The sequence below is a fragment of the Papaver somniferum genome, chromosome 6 (assembly GCF_003573695.1).
Source record: "Papaver somniferum cultivar HN1 chromosome 6, ASM357369v1, whole genome shotgun sequence".
Lineage (NCBI taxonomy): Eukaryota > Viridiplantae > Streptophyta > Magnoliopsida > Ranunculales > Papaveraceae > Papaver > Papaver somniferum.
The window spans coordinates 63,053,406-63,068,266 of record NC_039363.1 but is presented as its reverse complement, the minus strand read 5'-3'; the positions used below and the strand labels follow the sequence as shown (position 1 = coordinate 63,068,266).

Below are 14,861 nucleotides of genomic sequence, written 5' to 3'. Positions count from 1 at the left end.
ATGTGTGTTGCTTGTTTCTATCATTTGAAGTTAAATTAAAAAATTTCTCATCCGGTCATGGAAGACTCGGATGAATTTGTGGTGATTCTTTTTTTTTTTTGAAATCCGAACTAGAAGTAACCGGATGGATTAGTTTTCCGGAGTTTACCTATGGTGGAATTTGACTCCAATATTTACTGAGGGTCCATATACATGTGGGAACTCCTTGGGTTGTGGATGATTTTACCTCCATATCATAGGAGTTGCCCTAACAAGGGTGGAAACAGTGGGTAAGCAGGGATAACTGATTCTTCTTCCCTTTTTAACTCTGCCCCAAGATCTATTGATGGAAATTTGGGGATCACTTTAACTCCTAACAAATGGGCTAAATCTGTCGAAACTGATACCCTCATAGTGGGTTGGACCCGTGATTTGTCTCGTAAAAGACAGTGGGGAGGAAACCTCCCTAACCCGATGGTTTATCAGGAGTGGGTTTGATAGGGCCCACCCCACCGTCTCTTGTGGAACAGACCGTGGGATCCCAGCCCGCGGTCAGTTTATACTTTCCGAAATCCGTGAGTGTTGGTGTGCAAATCCGTTCCCGGATGGCCGTATCACCGGATTAAGGTTTGACCTTTTTGACTACACGGCCAAAATTTAAATTTTATCTCAGTGAAATACTACTTTCGGAGGGCCCGGAGTCGGAGCCAAGCTCAAAACGATCTTTTTCAACGCATGCATAAGATTTTAATTTGCTTTGGCAACTGGAGTGGCCATGTGAACGCAGCACGGCGCATATGCAGTGGACAGCTAACACCGGCGGCGCATTATTCCTTGAACAAAAAACCATGTGTTTATACGCTAAGAAAGACTTTTAATGTGGGCACCTAACTAACCGGGTAATCCGATAATAAAGAGTTGCTATCATCATCATTCACATTGGCAAAACCAATAAAAATAGAAAAATAGAAATAGAAAAGTCCCTAGAGCAGAGGCAAGTTATTTTCTTCTCCCCAGTTTCGTTAATTGTTCAGAACTCTGGAGTCAACCTAACATCCCAATCATTCATTTCAGAAATCAGATTCTTGATTGTATAAAAAGTGAAGATAAACTTCATACTCAAATGACTCCACCACTATGTTATCTATTGCTCTTCTTCCTTCAAGCATCAGCCAATAAGGTTCATATCTCTTCTTCTTTTTCATTTTACTCATGGAAATGTAAGCTCTTAATCATTAATACTCTGTTCTCTTTAGTTTAGGTACAAGTTCTGACTGAATCTTCTCTCATTTATGCTTAAACCTAACTTTTAAGCTTGGGTTTTGATTACTTAGTGCTTGTTTGATGAGAATTTATAAGATGGATATTCATTCATGGATATACAAAGGGGATCTGTGATTGGAAATATTGGTTTCAACTTCATTAGAATATATACTTCCTAGCGAAATTTGAAACCGTCTTCAACTTTTCTTACATAATTTCTACAGTAGCAACTATCTATGCAGAATCTGTGAAACATCTTGTGGATGCCGGAAAGATTTTCTAATCTAATAATTCAGTTTCTTTTATGATTTTGTAGAAATTGACTGAAGGGAGCATACCATGGCAGTTCATAGTGAAAACGGAAAGGTAAGTTAACCTATTCATGCTTTTCGTGTTGGTGAAAGTGGTGGGAGTAGTAAAATGCTGATTAATTTTTCTGTTGTCAATATACCAGGGGAAGTTTACTGCAATATTAGTATGTTGGCTTCTAGGAAATGGATGCCTTTTCTCATGGAACAGTATGTTAACACTTCAAGATTACTTTGTTAACGTGTTCCCGGTACGCTAATTTCCTGATTTTGGCGGTTTTGTTTATTCCTACACTTCAGATATTAGGATTAGTAGTTTACTTCTAGTAGTTAATGCTATTTCTCGGGTGAACTAAGTTTATTTCTATGTGAATATTACTTTTTCAATATTGTGTAGGTAGGATTTATTTTAGTGAATGACAATCTTCTTTTTTGGATTCCTTTGGTTGTGCAGAATTACCATCCAGCGAGGGTACTTACCCTAGTTTATCAACCTTTTGCACTTGGAACACTTGCAATTCTGACATACTATGAAGCAAAGATAAACACAAGAAGAAGGAATTTACTCGGTTATTTCCTTTTCTTCATGAGCTCCTTAGTGGTTGTAGTTGTAAGTACGCCCCAAATATCTGATTTTCTCTTTCATTTGAATTGGTTTAGTCCTAATTTGATTGTTATCTTTTGGGCTACTCATTGATATTTCCTTTTTCCGACTTTAGTTGGACTTGGCTACATCAGGGAGAGGGGGGATTGGGACGTACATTGGTATATGTATAACCAGCTGTGTTTTTGGAGTTGCAGATGCTCATGTTCAAGGTGGAATGGTTGGAGATCTATCCTTTATGTGCCCTGAATTCATGCAGGTAAGTGTATTTTTTCTGGCGGACAATTTCATGTTCTTTTGCAGGTTATATATTATCGTTCATACTTTATCTAATGTCTTGTCTCTGGTGCTTAACGTATAGTCTTTCTTGGCTGGTATGGCTGCATCCGGTGCTTTAACTTCTGCATTGAGATTAATTACAAAAGCAGCTTTTGAAAATTCACAAAATGGACTTCGCAAGGGTGCAAGTACGTAAACTTCGATCTTTTACTTTTAACACTTCTTTTTTCCTGTGAAAAGAAAGGACACTGTTCAGGTATTGAGATATCTCGTATTCTTTGTACTTACCAAATTAGGTTCTATTCTGCAGTGTTGTTCTTAGGTATCTCCGTAGTATTTGAGCTACTATGTGTACTTCTTTATGCATATGTCTTCCCCAAGTTGCCTATTGTTAAGCACTACCGTGCCAAAGCAGCCTCAGAAGGGTCTAAAACTGTTTCTGCTGATCTTGCTGCCGGTGGAATGAAAACATTAAGCGGCGAACAAGTACTTTCTCTCTACATCTTTCGTTGTTGTGTTAGCTTCAGATGTTTGTTTGATTTTGAGAGAGCTTGAACTTCAATCAGGCTTTGGATTTTTTGCAGGCTGCAGAAGAGGATCCCAAGAATATGGAACGCCTAACCAACAAACAGTTACTTTTTCAAAACATGGACTACGCAATCACAATGTTTCTAATATATGTGTTGACATTATCAATTTTTCCTGGGTTCTTAAGTGAAGATACCGGAAAGCACAGCTTGGGCGCATGGTAAATTTTCAGTTTCAGCAATCGGAACCACATTATCTGTTTTAGCACTTCTTGATTAGTTTAGACACTTAAAAAATGTGGTTACTATTTTTACTTGTTAAACATATTCGTGAATATCTTCTACTTCTTGGAAATGTATCAGGTATGCACTTGTTTTGATTGCGATGTACAACGTGTGGGATCTAATTGGAAGATATATTCCTCTACTGAAGTGTTTAAAGTTGAAATCGCGGAAGGGTCTCATCGTTGTCTCTCTTTCTCGTTTCTTACTTATCCCATGTTTCTACTTCACAGCCAAGTATGGAGATCAAGGCTATATGATCTTGTTGACCTCCTTTTTAGGTTTAAGTAATGGTTATCTCACTGTTTGCGTTCTAACCGCAGCTCCAGAAGGTTACAAGGTTAGTTGTCGTCATTGCTAGGATAACACACCATCGTAAACTATTCCTTTTCTTATACCATCTCCTTTTTCCTAATGGGGATTGAATGTGTGCATTGGTTTTTGCAGGGACCTGAGCAAAATGCATTAGGGAATTTGCTTGTGTTATTTCTAGCCGGGGGCTTATTTGCTGGGGTAACACTCGATTGGTTATGGCTCATTGGTAAAGGCTGGTGAGCTCTTGTAAAAACATCATTCGAAGAAGCCGGACAGGGAAATTTGTTACAATGTTATAGATTGATTTGAGTCGGAAGGTTGTAAACTTGGTTTTCCATTACCACGTGTACCATACCGATGTCGTAAACTTACAGTTGTGACTTGTTAATGGTTATTCTCTTTTTAAGTTGCAGGCAGATTTGTTTTATCTTTGTGGGAAGTCAATGCTCCATTATTCATCTGACAAAAGAGTGTGCTGCTACAGCTATTAATCTTGACCTCATTTGGCCTTAATACTCATAAGCAGATTAGGGCCTTGATTTCCCATTTCAGATTCAACCTATCATCTACATAGTTCCCCTCGAGTTATATTGAACTGAACTATTTTAAATCAGTCCATCAGTCGCTAAAAACAGAACCTTTACTTGTAACATCAAACATATGCGATAGCTGAATCTTGAAGAACCAATTTTGCAACCTTATTATGGATCGAATCTATCTGTAACACTGGAAGTTTCTATCCCAAAGAACGGTTCCAAGTATTATTACAGAGGAGCTTACCAGCCTTTACCAATAAGCCATAACAAGTCTAGTGTTACCCCTGCAAGTACCCCTCCGCCCAGAAACAATACAAGCAAGTTTCCCAGTGCGTTTTTCTCCGGTCCCTGCAAAACCAATGCACATTCATCTCCATGAGGTTCTAAGCTAAGTTATTGGGGGGCATTGGCGAATTTGAACATTTTTTGAAAACAGGTTACTGCCTGGTTCACCTGTTATCATCTGGCGCTGATTCTCATTCCATGAAATAATTTATGGGGTGAAGAAAATGGAGTACCTTATAGTTTTTTGGCGCCTCAGTTAGAACACAAACAGGGAGATATCCTTGACTTAATCCCAATAAGGAAGTCAACATGATCATCCAACCCTCATCTCCATACTTAGCCGTGAAGTAAAAACATGGGATCAGTAAGAAACGAGCAAGAGACACAATCAGAAGCCATCGACGTGATTTTAACTTCAAGGAATCAATAAGAGGAATATATCTTCCAATCAGATTCCAGACATTAAACATGGCAATCATAACAAGCGCGTGCCTGAAATGATTGTCAAGTAGAAGAGATTCATGAAAATGCTGTGACAATATCAAAGAGTATAACCACGCAGAAAACTGCTCGAAGAGTTCTTTTTTGGTTCTATGCTTTGTAAATAAGAACTTACCAACTCCCCAAGCTGTGCTTTTTAGTATCTTCGGTTAAAAACCCAGGAAAAATCGAAAATGTCAAAACAAATATGAGAAATATTGTAGCTGCATAGTCCATGTTTTGAACAATCAACTGTTTGTTGTTTAGGCGCTCCATATACTCGGGCATCTTTTCTGCAGCCTGCATGCAAGTATCCAAAACCTACTTGTAACTTAAGCTCTATCAGACTCACACAAGAAGATCTGAAGAAAGAAGTGGAGATAAAGTACTTGTCCGTCTGTTAGTACTCGTATTCCACCAGCCGCAAGATCAGCAGAAACAGTTTTAGATCCTTCTGAGGCTGCTTTTGAACGGTAGTACTTTACAATAGGCAATTTGGGGAAGACATGCGCATAGAGAATCAGACATAGCAGCTCAAATAACATGGAGATAGCAAAGTACATCACTGCATTATGAAATCAGAATAGAGAGTATTTTAAGACTAAGAAATTAATTCATCTCGATAAAATTTGTTGTGTCTCTAGTATTTCCATAACGAAATGTTGTCGTTTACTTACTAGCTCCATTACGCAGGCCGTTTCTTGAATTTCCAAAGGCTGCTTTTGTGATCAACCTCAAGGCAGAAGTTAGAGCACCAGAAGCAGCCAAACCAGCCAAGTAAGACTGTAAAGAATAGAGATACAAAACATTAGATAGATACTATCAAATAATGAGTCACTCAAAAAAGAAGAGGAATTACTCACTTGAATGAACTCGGGGCACATCAAGGACAGATCTCCAATCATTCCACCTTGAACGCAGGCTTCACCAACTCCAAATACACCGCTGATTATACATAGACCAACGTATGTTCCAATCCCTCCTTTTCCAGATGTAGCCAAGTCCAACTATTTGCGGAAAGTGAAGAAAATTGGGATGAATAATGATTCATATATTTCCTTAGGAGCTGGCGATTTCAAATGAGAAAATAAGCATTGAGGCGAGGGCCGACTTACAACAAGAACCAGTAAGGCGCTTATGAAGAAAATGGTATAACCAAGTAAGTTCCTTTTTCTTGTATTTATTTTTGCTTCGTTGTGTGTTAAACTAACCAATATTCCAACTGCGAAAGGTTGATAGACTATGGGAAGAACCCTTGCTGGATGGTATTTCTACACGACGAAGGAAACTCGAGACAGAAAATTGATCATAAGCTAGGAGAACTCCTATGATTGATAATATATGCATATGATCAAAACCGAGTTGTAAATGAGAATATCAAAACAAGAAATGTACCGGGAACAAGTTTTCATAGTAATCAACAATTGATAACATACTATTCCATGAGAAAAGGCATCCATTTCCTAGAAGCCAACATACTACCGTGGCTGTAAGCTTTCCCTGATAAATAAATCACTTTATTAGCAGTTTACTTCTCACAAAACTAAGTGTACATCAGCACAAAAATGTTCAACAAAAGAAATAGATATTAACATACCTCTTCATTTGCACCATGGACTGCCATTAGATTTCTCCCCCTTTATCAATTCCTTCCAATAATGCAAAAAGTATGATTTTGGATTATAGCATTTGTCATCAGTTTTATATACAAAAACCTTATCCATGTTGATAAGATGTTTTCGTGGACTGTAAACAGAGATTCAATAAGACAAATAGAATTACGAAGGCACTGAACTATCACGAGCTCGACTGTAAAGGCATTATTCGGAACTGAAACACAATTCAAACCAAGTGTCCAAGACATAATATGGAGGACAGAATGCACCGTCTTGCATCCCAATTGCGAGAGCAGTCCTTGGCAAACTTGCAAAGTCTTGCATCCCGGTTCCCCACATCATGCGTCCAAATTCTTTGACCCAAACAAACACTTTTTTTCCTAGGAATTTGGTACTCGCTCTCCTTTCTGACTAAATAAAACAAAACTCCAGAAGTTCTGCTGTAGATGCAAGTTCTTTAGTTTCTCTCTCTCTCTCTGATAGAATCGTCTAATTTCAATGAAAGAAACATTACCTGAAAATCTTCATTGCAATAGAAGTGATGGTAAACAATGGAGATGCGGAAGAAGAGTATTGGATGGTATTAAGTTCTGTGAATTCCATCATCTCCAATCTCGACATCGCCAGTACAAACAAAAAGTTCCAGATTCTATTAAATATCTAAGACAATCCGGAAAGAAATTAGATTCTTTGTTTACTTTAGATCAAGATTCTAGTAAGTTTCTCAAAAGTTTCTCAAATCTATTAGGAAGACTAAAACCCGGCAAGTTGAATTTTCTCAAGATGATGTTTTTAAGAAATTGAAATTGAATAAAGGGGATTCCTTACAGTGGGAGTTGATTAAAGTGTTTTTACAGAGACAAATTGAAAGAAAGAAGGAATATGAAAGTGATTATATGGATGAAAGGGAGTTAATGAGGGATTTGCCTAATGGATTAATGGCGATTTCTCCTGTTCCTGATGTGAATTTTGACAATGCTGCTTCTTTTTGTGATAGAAAACTAGGTTTAGATACTGGGGTTTTTGTTAGACGTTCTATTCGGTCTAAGAATATAGAGCCTCTCCCAATTAGTACTCTTCAGGTTTCATTCTTCTTATCAGTTCTTATGTTTTGTTCAATTTCCGTAAAAAAAAAATTCTTAATTGCTTGTTCATTTTTTTTCAGGTTGTTCCTTACGGAAGAAATCTTGTTGAATTGGAGAAGGGTTTAAGGAGGGTTTTCCATAGATGTAGAAAAAGTAATGGATTGAGTATTATACGGTGCACGAATTGTCGAGAAGAATGTTTTTGCATGAACTGCATTGAGAAATGGTACACATTCCTCCTTTTGTCTGCTTAATAGTTTGATACTTGAGAATGTTAGAAGATCATATACATGTTTGTTTACCTCTCTTTCCTTCAGTAACTGCAAATATACACTGAAACTTTTACAACAAATTACTAGTAGTATACTGAGATAACAAATGAACAATTGAGTATTGAGGAGAATCAATAAGAAATGAGCCTTCTTTATCCTTCTGGTAAAACTCGATTTCGAATACAATAGCAACCAAAGCATTTGTATTTTTCTGATGCTCCACAGTTTTTGGAAATTTCGTGAGTGCATACATATGTAGTCACTGACATTGACACAAATTTGAAATTTAGGTATCACATTGTGCCCCAAGAAGTTAAGATGTCATGCCCAGTATGCCGTGGCTCTTGCAACTGCAAGACATGTTTGAGTATTCTAGATGAAGATGGTGAATTTAAGGTCTGAATCAGGTTATGAATTCTTTATGAGAACTCGAGTTTCCTTTGCTTTGCATTTTTTTTTGTTCTTACTCTTTCCTTTTTTCATGGGTGCACAAGTCAGTTAACGTCGATTTCGCTTTCAGGACTTTATGAGGGATCAGAATAAGGTTAGCAAAATCCTACAGTTCCATTATGTGGTCTGTCTGCTGCTTCCAGTATTGAAAAAAATCAATAAGGAACAAAGGTTTGAACTGGAAGTGGAAGCAAAAGTAAGAGGAAAGTCTTCATCTGAAATTTCTATTCAGCAAGTAGAATGCAGCTACGACGAGCAACTCTTCTGTAATAATTGCAAAACTTCTATTGTAGATTTTCATAGAAGCTGCTCAAATTGTTCATACGACCTTTGCCTTAGTTGTTGTCAGGAGCTCCGTTGTGGAAACTTACCTGGAGGTAATGAAAAAGCCATCTTTGCTTACCTTGATAAAGGGAAAAGTTACATGCATGGTGGGAAACCTATCACGATTAAGCAGAGAAGCTCATTGAAACGGAAATGTATGCGTGGGTCATCTTCTTTTCTGAAGGCGTTGCCTGTCTGGAAAGCTAATGATCTCGATCATAGTATTCCTTGCCCACCTAAGGAGTTGGGTGGTTGTGGTAGTTACATATTGGATTTGAGATGCGTATTTCCATCAAATTGGACTGAAGAGTTAGAAAAAAACGCTGAAGAAATTGCTTGCACCTATGACTTTCCGGATAGTTTGTATTCTTCCTCTCACTGTTCCTTATGCATTAGCTCCCGTGGCACAACTCAGGGATTTGATACTAATACACAAAAGGCAGCAACCAGGGAAGATTCGGAAGACAATTTCCTGTATTATCCACCTGGACGGGATATTAAAGATGGCATTGAACATTTCCAGAAGCATTTGGGAAGAGGTCAGCCTGTAATAGTTCGAGACGTTCTTCAGAACACCTCGGATTTGACCTGGGATCCACTAATCATGTTCAAGGACTTTTTTGATGTGGACATACCTGAAAATGATCAGAAGGTAGTGACAGCTATAGATTGCATGGATTGGTGTGAGGTCAGTGCCACTCCATTTCACATATTGTTTTTAGTTCTTGTCCTTTCTATAATATCTTATCTTATGTTTCTTTTTACTCTACAATTTGGATGGTGAGGCTAATCTTGCCCATTTGTTTAGCATCACAAATGTTTAAGCTCTAGAATTTTCTTATCAGGTAGAAATTGGAATTCAACAATTCTTTATCTGGTATCTAGAAGGGAGGATGCATTTAAATTTGTGGCCTGAGATGCTTAAAGTGAAGGAATGGCCTTCTCCAGAAATGTTAGGAAAACTGTTCCCTAATCATAATGATCAGTTTATCCATGCTCTACCTTTTCAAGAATATACAAATCCTAACTCTGGTCTTCTAAATCTTGCTGTGAAGTTACCAAAGGAATTATCAAAGCCTGACCTTGGTCCACATGTATATATTTCATATGGGATGGCTGAGGAACTTGGGCGTGGTGATTCTGTTACAAAGCTGCGTTGTGATTTATCTGATATGGTAGGTAACTACACTTCCGCTGCTTACGTGGTTGTGATCTTTATTACTTTTTATATTTTAGTAAGTGCAAATAGATGCATGAGTTTTCTACTTCTTTACCATCGTATTGGCATCAAGGTTGTAAGTATACCAGCTGATTTCGTACCCGAGCCTTCAAACAGTTGAAGTTGTGAAACATTTTTGAACCCCCACCCACACACACACAACCGGATGGTTAGTAGAAGACTAACTCCACTCATGCTTTGCTGTTAATCTGTACCCTCAGGTAAATGTTCTGACACACATTACAGAGGTTGCGACTTCTTTGGAACAACATGGTAAGATACAAAAGCTAAAGAAAAAGCATGAAGATCAAAACCGAAGGGAGTCTCACTTGTATAAGAAGTTAGTGAATAAAGTGAAGAGCGAACCAGATTTGGGGATAGAGAACGTTGAGAAAGCCAACAATAGTAAAAAACAGGATGTTATTGGACAGGTGCAATTTCCAAATGCTGTTTCTGGCGTTCCAGCAACTAGAGCTGATGAGGGTGCTTTTCTTGTGAAAGATGAATTGGTGTCTGATACTGAAGAGAATATAGAAATCTACAACGTATTCAGAAAATGTCCAGTTTCGAATTCCCTTGGCGCCCAGTGGGATGTTTTCAGAAGAGAAGATGTACCAAAGCTGCAGGAGTACCTCAGTATACATTCCAAGGAGTTCAGTCACATATATTGTTCTCCAGTTGAACATGTAAGCAATCAAGAACACCTTTTGGAATTTTCAGTGGTTCATCTATATTAATTAATATTCAATAGATAATAGTTATGAGTACTTACTTTTTCTGCAGGTCGCTCATCCAATATTTGATGAATGTTTCTTTCTAGATTCAACTCACAAGAAGAAGCTTAAGGAGGAGTACAGTGAGCACTTTGTTTCATGTGTCTCTTTTTTTGTTGCATGATTGGAAAAAGCTTAAACTAACTTCTTAGTGCTTCTTCCAGAAATTGAACCTTGGACTTTCTATCAGAACCTTGGCGAGGCCATCATTGTTCCAGCTGGATGTCCATATCAAATAAGATATCTTAAGGTAAATCTAATGAGATATTATAGAAGCTGAATATACTGCTCTCGCTGGATAAAACATGTCAAAAAGCAGTGCCATGTCAATGATGTATTCACATGACTAACGGAGCGTACTGTGCACAGTACTCTCGGATATGGGCTTCCTCCAAATTAGATTGTAATATTGAAATGGTCCATTTCTTCCTTCGCTATGCCTTTTGATAATGATCGTGCATTTAAACATGTGTACTGCAGTTCCCCTGGGTTTAGAGACTAGTTTCATCTCTTTAACTTCTGTAGGGTATATCTGTCATTGCTTGGTAAAGGTGCATGGAAAACTTTTGTTTAATTTAAACATATGATGGGTGATGGAACTCACTTTCGCTTTTCATTTGATCTTCAGCGTTGCATAAACGTGCAAATGGATTTTGTGTCTCCTGAAAATGTTAACAAGAGCATCCAGTTAGTTGAAGAACTTCGGCTACTTCCAAAGAACCATAAAGCCAAACAAGATAGGCTAGAAGTAAGATCTTCATAACGGCTGCCAACATATCCTTCTTTTCTTTTGCCACATCTTTATATGAATTCGATACTTGATGGTGAAATTAATATGGCTTGATGCAAAACAGGTGAAGAAAATGAGTCTCTATGGTATTAATGCAGCAATCAAAGAAATCCGTGAACTCACATCATCAGCAATGTAAGTTCTCCTATAGATGCTGAATTATGTCGTTGTGATTCTAGCTATTATAGTTATAGAAGTGAGCTGGATCTACTTTAACAGTTGAACACCAGAATGCCTATAGAAGCACTTCACAACTTTGTGTTGTGTATATATTATAGAACAAAGAGGAGCATTAATACCATGTACTTTGTTCTTATTTATCTTTTCTATCTCTACTGACTAAATGGTTTTCCAGTCAGGATAATTTTATGCATCAGTTGGTAACCTTGTGCTGGCTTGTTAGCTAATTATGGTGTCAAATCCTCGTTTTCTTGTTGATGGAGTTCTCCAGTTGTTGTGTTTCGTATTATGGCTAGGCGTCTTATTAGTCATCCTCACTGTAGATTAACTTTTAGCATATTAACTTCATTCTTTGTCAGGGTGGCCTTTAAACTCTTCTTCCTTTTCCTGTCTTTGATTTTTTGTTTCTCCTCATCAATATGCACCATTATGGAATTTTGGTCAAAAAAAAGAAGAAAATAAAAAAAATGGAATTTGCAGCCTGATCATTAAATTTGATCTGTTCTTTAGTACATCAAAAGTTGTTGTACACAAATTCGTTATTAAAAACGTTTGTTCATATTTAAGAATAAGTCCTAAAATCTGAGGGCGGTCTTTTCTCTAGATGAGATATATGTGGTTACTCAGCCTTATTGATCCACTCGATCACTCTAGCTATATCCTAGCACCCAGAGATTGGTAATAGGATAAAGGTACTTTAGAAATAACTAAGGTACTAGAACGTTATGCAATTGTTACAGCTATGAGATAATCATATCTGATAGTGCACATCAACTAGATTCTTCATTTAACACGTAAAGGTTTACCTGTATATAATTGCTTGCTTGTTTCCTAAAACGCCTTTCTGTAGCTTGTTCTAGTATCATCTGAAATATCAAAAGTCTGTCGCATACTTTTTTCATTTCTGAATTACGTTTATGTGTTTCTCTGCTTGTTATATTAGTTGCAATTTTCTGTTGGGCAGTCTTAATATCTTGATGTTTGCTCTTTCAGCTGAGCTCCTTTTAAACCAATCATATTTATATCGAATTTTGCAAAATCTTTTTATTTGTAAACTTTCCCTGAATGATCTAGTGTTTTAATTAAGCTTTTAATTGCGGATGTTTCACTAACAATTTTACTATATCGAGTTGTATTCAGGAAGAATAGGTGATGAACAAGTGCTGTCTCTGTGGAGTCTCCCTAATCATGTACACTAGTGTTGCTGGATATCCTCATGGCCGTTTATACGGCCTTTTAGATTTTTGCTCTCCCTAGCACGCATGGCATTCATAATTTGTTTTTTTTTTGTTGCTGCTTAGTTTACATAGTTTATGCGTGTGCAGGTTAGCATAGTCATGTATTATACGTAGCCTAGTCGTCTTTGTTCGTTGGTAGTTGTTTTTGTACATATGACTCTGCATACTTTTGTGTCTTTGCTACTCGAAATTATTTAAGTGGAAATAAGATTTTTTTTGTTGCATCGGCCTCAGAGAAAGCAAATACCTTCCATGTATATGTTCTTTTAGCAGTTGGATCTATTCAGTAATTATTATAGTCACAGTAACGGATCAGTTTCTGTGTGCATCCAATTCCTAAATCTGACCAAAACATTCCATGGATTGAAAAAGTTGTATGAAGAGTACTTCTCACTTTCTCAGGGATGATACAGTTTCTATGGATTCTCTGCGATATCATTGCACTAAAAGTCTAAAAGAAAAAGAAAGCGGATGTCTTGGCAAATCAACTAGGCTGGATGACTATTACAGTGGAGTCTACTTTTCGGGCAGTCTTGGACCCTTCTCTTTACTGCAATTGGGTACTGCTTCGGGAGTCGTGCTACCACATGGTTTGCGCTTGACGCTTTTGAGCTTAACGCTAATGCCATGTTATTGACCTGCTGTTTGCTTACTGATACCACATATTGTGGACCTATTTGCAATACTGAATCACTGATTACTGGGAAATGTAGAATTGTGCACTCACTGTCAACGTATGAGTAGTCAAGTCCATTTTAGTCCATCAATAACTTGACCCTATTGACATCGAGTTTCTCTACTTTGTTTTTGTGTTAATTTTTCGTCCCATGTTGGTACGCGGTTACACTTTAGCTTTAAGAGAAACAAGTTGCACCAGAAATACTTAACATAGGCAAAAGTCATTGCCAAAAGGAAAAAATGTAAAAACATAGGTAACCCCATAATATGACTGGCAGTAACTAACTAAAGCTTGCCTCTCAAGAGACGGCTGTTTCAAATTAAAAATAGGAATGAACAATAATAAATCTCATAGCTAGAGAGCAAGTCTTATTATGGTGGAGAACTTGAGATTTTCAAGTTGGTTGCCAGACTTGGCGCTCCACCTTGCACCACAAGATCGGATGGTCAGAAACGGTGTTTAAGTTTCTGAACACTCCAAAACCATTGGAATGATGATCAAAAGAGTTGACACTTTGGGTTGGGTTCCAAGTTACCTTCTATGAATTTTGGAAGATGGTTTGGGAAAAGCCCGAATAAAAACCGATAGTCATTAGACTTGATTTTTCGCATTTTCCCACGTCTTTCTTAAGTTGGATTCCACCCCAATATTTACTCTTAGAGCCCGTTTGGCACGTCAGTATTAGCAATGCATGCAGTTGCCAATTACATATAATTGTCAGTTACATGTATTAAAACTACATGTAGTTCAATGTTTGTTGTTTGGCATGAAAATAAGATAAATGTAATACAACGATGCATTTTTAACTTTAAAATCTAATTACAATAGAAATAAAAATTATAAACAAATAAACAATATAAAAAGACATTAAAAACTAAATTTTTTAATAACAACTAAAATTATGAAAAGAATTTTTTAAAAAAAATAATAATACAAACTAAACAAAAAAAAAAAACTAAGTAAGAAAATTAAGATTAAAAAAAATTAAATTTTTAATAAAAAAACATTTGCTAAAGTGTAAATAAAATAATGAAAAATAAAAAAAATATTAAAGGAAAATATTTAAAAAATAAGAAAAAAAGAATTAAATCAATTAATTAAAACTGTACATTTAATAAATAAAATATAATAATATTAAAATAGTGAAATTGAAAAATAAAATAAAAATAAAAAGAAACCAAAAAAATGATAATAATTAAAAAAAAAAGAAACCAAAAAATAAATAATTAAAACTGAACATAATATAATAAAGAAAAAAAATTATAAGAAAAAAATATAATTATTATAATAAATTAGTAAATAAAATAGTAATAAAAGATAAATTAACAGAAAAAATTCAACAAATAAAGTTTAAAAAAAATATAATGAAAATATATC

The 14,861-nt window shown here is 36.4% G+C and overlaps 3 protein-coding genes across 7 annotated transcripts; 2 read left to right on the top strand and 1 right to left on the bottom strand.

The window, feature by feature from the left end:
* The first annotated feature begins 943 nt into the window (after nt 1–943).
* On the top strand, nt 944–3,984 carry LOC113287767 (equilibrative nucleotide transporter 3-like). 4 transcript variants are annotated; one of them, XM_026536607.1, is made up of 10 exons: nt 944–1,159; nt 1,559–1,608; nt 1,697–1,801; nt 2,005–2,160; nt 2,270–2,413; nt 2,516–2,621; nt 2,744–2,919; nt 3,018–3,181; nt 3,324–3,582; nt 3,690–3,984. In XM_026536607.1, exons 2-10 carry the CDS (start codon nt 1,582–1,584, stop codon nt 3,795–3,797), a joined length of 1,245 nt encoding a protein of 414 aa, XP_026392392.1. In that variant the 5' UTR covers nt 944–1,159; nt 1,559–1,581; the 3' UTR covers nt 3,798–3,984. The 4 variants fall into 4 exon arrangements, with proteins under 4 accessions (XP_026392392.1, XP_026392389.1, XP_026392390.1 ...); XM_026536604.1 differs by having other exon boundaries at nt 3,000–3,181; XM_026536605.1 differs by having other exon boundaries at nt 944–1,199; nt 3,000–3,181.
* A 191-nt stretch (nt 3,985–4,175) lies between these two features.
* LOC113287769 (equilibrative nucleotide transporter 3-like) lies at nt 4,176–6,527 on the bottom strand. The gene is made up of 9 exons (XM_026536608.1): nt 6,456–6,527; nt 6,254–6,358; nt 5,974–6,129; nt 5,722–5,865; nt 5,536–5,641; nt 5,248–5,423; nt 4,995–5,158; nt 4,612–4,870; nt 4,176–4,441 (listed from the first exon to the last, which is right to left on the bottom strand). Exons 1-9 carry the CDS (start codon nt 6,480–6,482, stop codon nt 4,334–4,336), a joined length of 1,245 nt encoding a protein of 414 aa, XP_026392393.1. The 5' UTR covers nt 6,483–6,527; the 3' UTR covers nt 4,176–4,333.
* A 413-nt stretch (nt 6,528–6,940) lies between these two features.
* Nucleotides 6,941–13,548, top strand: LOC113287766 (lysine-specific demethylase JMJ25-like). Of its 2 annotated transcripts, none has more exons than XM_026536602.1 (11): nt 6,941–7,556; nt 7,640–7,785; nt 8,122–8,227; nt 8,352–9,293; nt 9,451–9,780; nt 10,046–10,510; nt 10,608–10,680; nt 10,762–10,847; nt 11,226–11,345; nt 11,452–11,522; nt 13,208–13,548. In XM_026536602.1, the coding sequence occupies exons 1-11, from the start codon at nt 7,371–7,373 to the stop codon at nt 13,440–13,442; spliced, it is 2,760 nt and encodes a 919-aa protein (XP_026392387.1). In that variant the 5' UTR covers nt 6,941–7,370; the 3' UTR covers nt 13,443–13,548. The 2 variants fall into 2 exon arrangements, with proteins under 2 accessions (XP_026392387.1, XP_026392388.1); XM_026536603.1 differs by lacking the exon at nt 13,208–13,548 and adding an exon at nt 12,708–13,029.
* The last annotated feature ends 1,313 nt before the right edge of the window (nt 13,549–14,861 follow it).